Genomic DNA, 6,725 nt, shown 5'->3' on the forward strand with positions numbered 1-6,725 from the left:
TTTATTCATAGCAATGCGTTGTTTGTAGTATGTTCGAAAGGTGTAGAACGGAAAATGACACAAACATGTTCCACTTGTGTCCACATTAAGCGTTTACTATCGAGAATGTAGTAAACTCAACTTTACTACATTTTATTCATACGGCCCAATGCGTAAATATTTACCATTTGTCGGCCAGAACGTCTACAGAACGTATCCTATGGCACTACCCTTTTCATCAACATTCCACAACATCCCGTAACACCTATGAGAGGTCGTAGAGTTCTCTACATCTTTCTTAAGTATGAGTTCAATCAATAATCCTTTCCCATTCCCCAGCATTCTCAAGGACGTGGCCAGGACAGCTCCCAATTATTGGAGGATGCGTCAATCTTGTCTAAGAGTAAGAGTCCCAAATTTCTAACTTTAGTAACGGACGGGAAGGAGGCAACCCTCATACAATAGTCTAGGACTGTACCACCTACGAATTTGTGCGAAATGCTTAATGCTAATGCTTGCAGTCTCCATATAAAATTCTTCGTTTCTCTTATATGGCACACGACAATATTGCTGTGTGCATTTGAAACGCAAATATCAAATGCGGGAACACCAAACGCGGTAAGATTTTTCACAAGGAATGCGAAGTCAAAATTTAATTTTCTTTGCTAGGTTGGCGGTGATATGGATCATGGTTGCTAAGTATCCTTTGATTGCTTTGTGTTACCGCATTAGAAGCCCAGTTATCCAAGGTTTGCACGTCAAACGCAAACAGCAATACTTTTCAGAACCAACATTTTACCAGCGGAAGAATTATGAACTTTGTTGAAAAGTATTGTTTAGCACATGAAGTTTGAATTTTGTGACAAATTTAGCAAATTAATTGCCATACAAGTTGGAAAATGTTTGATGTTCGCTAAGTCGACTTTAGTTTTAACACTGGGGTTGTACCTGTCAGACATTTCAAAATAAAATGGGACGAGGCTTCAGGACCCTATTCAATCATATCGTTTGAAAAAACATAATAGGATCCTAAAATATTTGAAAAAAAAAAGTCGCCACAGGGGAACACATTTTTAGCACTGGGGTTGTTCCTATCTGACATTTCGGAATGGATACGGAAAACAAAATGCACCCAAAATTTGAGTTTGAATAAAAGGGTGTGACAAAATCTCAAAAATCAGAAAAAAAAGGTTTTTGGCCTACACCGAAAAGCATTTGAAGTTTAGTAAACATGTGTTTTTGGCCCAGCTTAAGCGATTGGTACTAAAATTGGGACAGGTCTTTAGGACCCCAATAGGGCTATTTCATTAGGTAGATACTATGCACTCCTTGAATTCATTTGTCTGAGGGTATGAAATACAGTTTGAATTAGAAATTGGACTTACCGACAACAGTAAAAAGCACGGCGATCGACTTTTCACTCAAGTGGCATCGTTTTTGCATCTCCATCGAATCGTTACTGCTCTGATTGCTCAGCATCCTTCGCGATGATTGTTCCACTCTTCCCGCACTTCCCATGGTAGTATTGTTTTTTTTTCTCTCACACTTGTTTGACCAACAACCTGCAACAGCAGTGTTTCACAAAATCCAATCTCAACACTTGCCCTCGAGTTCACTTTTTTCCCAACACAACTTTCACGAAGATAGTCCGTCCCTTAAAGCCAACGCCAGCTTTGTAAGGGTCCTTGTTTCTTTGTTTTACTGTTGCATCGCCGCCTACTACACACTTCCCAATGGTAGCTGTTCGGGTCTTTCTCACACTCACCTTTCAGTCAATAATTTGTTTTTAGTTCACTTCACCGTGTTTCTTGTGCGTCTTTTTGTGCTTTCCTCACCTTACCAACAAACTAACACGAGAAAAAAAGTTGTTTGCCATGCAAATTAAGCCACCACCACAGACGAACAGATGTTATTATCAGAACTATAGAATCCTTAAATGGTAAACTAAGACTTGTTTTTATGTATTATAATGAAAGAGCTTATTCTTGCTACTACTTTAGCAATTTTTCAACTCTATTTTTGAAAATTGTTCCAAATATGAACCTTGACACTTGTGTTTATGTTTGACGTTCACTTTGTCGACAAAAATGCCACAGGGGCTGAACTTTTTAACACTGGGGTTGTACCTATCTGACATTTCGGAAGGGACACGGAAAACAAAATACACCCAAAATTTGAGTTTAAACCAAAGGGTGTGACCAAATCTCAAATCTGAAACGAAAATTATTTAAAATTTAAGTGAACATGTGTTTCTGGCCTAAACTTAAGCGTTTGGTGTTAAAATAGGGACAGGGCTTTAGGCTCCTGTCCAAAAAGTTTGATATATTCCTGTTTTTAATTAATATTTTAACATTTTTATTGAACTTCAAACAACAAAAAACATTTGAAAACTGAGTAACTTAACGTGTGTTCCTGGCCCGAATAACTCTAGCTTCACGTCTGTTTGTCTGTGTCGCCACCCACACCGGAAAATCGCCGTGTGCTGGCCCTTGTTTGCTATCGTTTCTTCTTCGGGCACCGCAGGACGGATGCTGCGGTCAGGATTTATCGAAAGCTAATTAAGCTGAAGGGACCACCTTCGCCAGCAACCGACGACTTTCGCGCACTTTTTGAACTCGTTTTTTCACTCACTTCGACACACTTCACGCTTCCAAGCGGGATAAGGCACGACTTTGCTCCTGCTCGCGATGGCACGTTAAATTGGACTTTTTCCCGGCACGATGCGACCCAGACTGACTGAAAATTGATGATCGCAGCGGAAGAACACTCCTCGAGTCTCGTTTTCTCGAAAGAAGACCTGAACAGTAAGCAGCATATGGGCCCAGGCTTATCAGGCCGCCTTTTCAAAACACAGCGATAGTGGCGCCCCTCTGAAATGGCCAGTGCCGCATGTTTTCAGTTTTTGAAGAGTCAAACTTTTTTCAAATCCGGCCGCCATGCACCAGAGCAGTAGGCTAGCACGCGAGACAAGTGCTCTTGTCGCCGCAGCTAGGGGTGTCTTAATACTCGGAATGGTCGAAGTAAATGGTCATATGCTTATCAAAGGCCCATACGAGCGTTTGAAGATTCACATGTATACTTATTTTTTGATAGCGAGCTGTGCTTGTTAAGTAAAGACACACAAGCTGCTATGACCCTTTACAAACGAAAAAAAAAAAATCATAACTTTTAAAATTAAGCTCTGTAAATGCTTCGAATATGAATTCCATTAAACAATATAATAACGGATATTCTATACTTTGCATTATTTTCTTCTATTTTGTATCGCTGCTTTCTACGTCGTTAATTTTATTAGATTCCATACACTGCTACCTATAACCGAAAACTCAACTCGTCAAGTACTTCTTAACGTATGCTTCACTTCGATAAACAAAAGGTAGCAATCAGTAGCATGTTAAACCTCGAAGACTTGTTCAAACAGACTCAAGTCAGAAAAGTTAACAAACTTACTTTATCAATCCTACGTGTTTCGCAGACGAAATTCTACACGTTCCGCTCTAAACCAACTCGATTTTTCACTTTTAGAACGTTTAATTTCCGGATTGGCAAAACGACGAGAGTAAGATTCTCCACTTTCGCAACCTGACCGCTACTTTCGCCGCTTTGTTGTATGGGAGACAAAGTGACTTAACCACGAATCAAAACAAAACACTACTTGAGTCGTTTTTACACAGGTACAAAAACGTCGTAAGTAACTGATTGAAACGGCTAATCATTTTGTCATATATTTTTTGTGGGAAATGATAGGAACTACCTAGTGTTTTAACGCGAGCTGATTGCATGCAAAATTAAAGCGATATACACGGTAAATGGCTGGGCATGGCGTACCATTGGTACCTCGCGTACCTGCAGGAATAAAATAGACCCCTTTGTGTGGTCCTTAGCCTCTTGCCCAGCAACTCCTATCCCTACCTCCTCGCGGTACTGGCCGGGGTACGAGTAACCTTGGGGAAGATCGGGTAACCAACCCCCGGTGGGAACTTTGGTCGTATGCTGACAGGGAAGGGGGGGTTTGCTTTTGCAAACCTGGAGCGTCTGTACTCCACGTTAGGAGCGGCTCACAACAGCGTCTGTTCCCCATGTCAGGGGCGGCTGATCATCGTCCGAGTGCCAGAGAAGGACTCTAAGCTAAACTGCGCACTATGGCCCTCCGAACATTTAGGGGGAATGGTCCTCCGGAAATCTAGGGGGTTGGTGTCAGGCCCTGCAAGCCAGCCGTAAAAATACACCAGCACAGGAACGTCAACGAGAGAATACGGACCGGAACAATCGTCAAAGACCACAGCGACGAAAATGGACTAGCGATTGGAAACTCGGTACGTGGAACTGCAAATCTCTCAACTTCATCGGAAGCACACGCATACTCTCCGATGTACTGAAGATCCGCGGTTTCGACATCGTAGCGCTGCAGGAGGTGTGCTGGACAGGTTCGTTGGTGCGAACATTTAGAGGTAATCATACCATCTACCAGAGCTGCGGCAACACACGTGAGCTGGGAACAGCTTTTATAGTGATGGGTGATATGCAGAGGCGCGTGATCGGGTGGTGGCCGATCAACGAAAGAATGTGCATGTTGAGGCTCAAAGGCCGGTTCTTCAACTTCAGCATCATAAGCATCAAGATCATCATAGGAGACTTAAACGCTCAGGTTGGCCAGGAGGAGGAGTTCAGACCGACGATTGGAAAGTTCAGCGCCCACCGGCTGACGAACGAGAACGGCCTACGACTGATAGATTTTGCCGCCTCCAAGAACATGGCCATTCGCAGCACCTACTTCCAGCACAGCCTCCCGTATCGATACACCTGGAGATCACCACTGCAGACGGAATCACAAATCGACCACGTTTTGATCGTGGCGCTAACATTGACTCCGACCACTACCTGGTGATGGTGAAACTGCGCCAAAAACTATCCGTCATTAACAATGTACGGTATCGACGCCCGCCTCGGTATAACCTAGCGCGACTGGCCCAACCGAACGTCGCTGCCGCATACGCGCAGCATCTCGAGGTAGCGTTGCCGGAAGAGGGCGAGCTTGACGAAGCCCCTCTTGAGGACTGTTGGAGCAACATAAAAGCAGCCATCAACAACGCAGCCGAGAGCATCGTCGGGTACGTGGAAGGAAGGACATGTGACGATTGGTTCGACGAAGAATGCAGGCAGGTTTTGGAGGAGAAGGATGCAGCGCGGGCTGCAATGCTGCAGCAAGGAACGCGACAAAACGTGGAGCGATATAAAAGAAAACGAAAGCAGCAAACCCGCCTATTCCGGGACAAAAAGCGCCGCCTGGAAGAAGCGGAATGTGAAGAAATGGAACAGCTGCATCGTTCACAAGAAACGCGAAAGTTCTACGCAGTGTCTGCATATTTCAATATACAGTCAACAACGCCGATCCTCAGTAGGCTCCGTCATCGTTGAATTCTTCTTTGTGTGAATGTTTGTTTGACAATACATGCACGAATCTGGTAGAACGTGCATTCAGTTCTTCAATTACTTTTGCTACACTAATTCTCATCCACTACTGACATTCAAATTCAATTTCACTAGTGAAAAAAATCATTTCCGTCAGAATACCCCACAAAACATCCGCAAATTGCAAAAGTTGTATTTTTTTATTAAAAGACAATCATGATTCATCAACTGGAGGCATCACATTGCCGTTTTATTACACCAGTAATATAAAATTCATGTGTAATTTTTTATATTCAATTTTCAATTTCAGTGCCTCTAGGTGAAACTGAATTTTGAAATGACACCAACAGTGGGTGAAACTGAATGTGTGCGTGTGTTGCACCCACTCTCTTTCTCGTCGCATTCGCACTCGAAGTCAGATTGGCTTCTTGCTAGCGGAGTTTGTTTTTGTTCGTTTTCGCACTGATCGGGTATCATTCGACTGAATTTTTACGACACTGGTTCTACGAGAAGCTTAACGCATCCCGAAAAGGCTTCGCGCCGCGAGCCGAAATGTGTAGGGATAAGGACGGAAGCATCTTGACGGACGGACGTGAGGTGATTGAAAGGTGGAAGCAGCATTACGATGAACACCTTAATGGCACGGAGAACACAGGCGCCGAGGGTCACGACAGCGGAGGAAGTGGCTACGTCAGCACGGCGGATGAAGGAAACCAACCTGCCCCCACATTGAGGGAAGTTAAGGATGCCATCAACCAGCTCAAGAATAACAAGGCCGCTGGTAAGGATGGTATTGGAGCTGAACTCATCAAAATGGGCCCGGAGAGGTTGACAGCCTGTCTGCACCGGCTGATCGTCAGAATCTGGGAAACGGAACAGCTGCCGGAGGAGTGGAAGCAAGGGGTCATATGCCCCATCTACAAGAAGGGCGACAAACTGGAATGTGAAAACTATCGTGCGATCACTATCCTGAATGCCGCCTACAAAGTGCTATCCCAGATTATCTACCGTCGTCTATCACCAATAACAAATGAGTTTGTGGGAAGTTATCAAGCTGGTTTCATCAACGGCCGCTCGACAACGGACCAAATCTTCACTGTACGGCAAATCCTCCAGAAATGCCGTGAATACCAAGTCCCAACGCATCACTTGTTCATCGATTTCAAAGCGGCTTATGATAGCATCGACCGCGAAGAGCTATGGAAAATCATGGACGAGTACAGCTTTCCCGGGAAGCTCACAAGACTAATAAGAGCAACGATGGACGGTGTGCAGAATAGCGTGAAGATTTCGGGTGAACATTCCAGTTCGTTCGAATCCCGCCGGGGACTTCG

General features: G+C 44.2%; 1 protein-coding gene across 3 annotated transcripts in view; it reads right to left on the reverse strand.

The window, feature by feature from the left end:
- Window positions 1-2,768, reverse strand: part of LOC110673985 (probable metabolite transport protein CsbC) — a 37,368-nt gene extending 34,600 nt beyond the window's left edge. The window contains exons 1-2 of one of the 3 annotated variants that reach the window (XM_001652954.2): window positions 2,611-2,768; window positions 1,365-1,826 (exon numbers count right to left, since the gene is read on the reverse strand). In XM_001652954.2, coding sequence (XP_001653004.1) covers window positions 1,365-1,497 — 133 coding nt within the window. In that variant the 5' untranslated portion in view covers window positions 1,498-1,826; window positions 2,611-2,768. The other 2 variants (XM_021856770.1, XM_021856771.1) reach the window with 2 other exon arrangements.
- Window positions 2,769-6,725: the final 3,957 nt, after the last annotated feature.

The sequence above is a fragment of the Aedes aegypti genome, unplaced genomic scaffold (assembly GCF_002204515.2).
Source record: "Aedes aegypti strain LVP_AGWG unplaced genomic scaffold, AaegL5.0 Primary Assembly AGWG_AaegL5_hic_scaff_232_PBJ_arrow, whole genome shotgun sequence".
Lineage (NCBI taxonomy): Eukaryota > Metazoa > Arthropoda > Insecta > Diptera > Culicidae > Aedes > Aedes aegypti.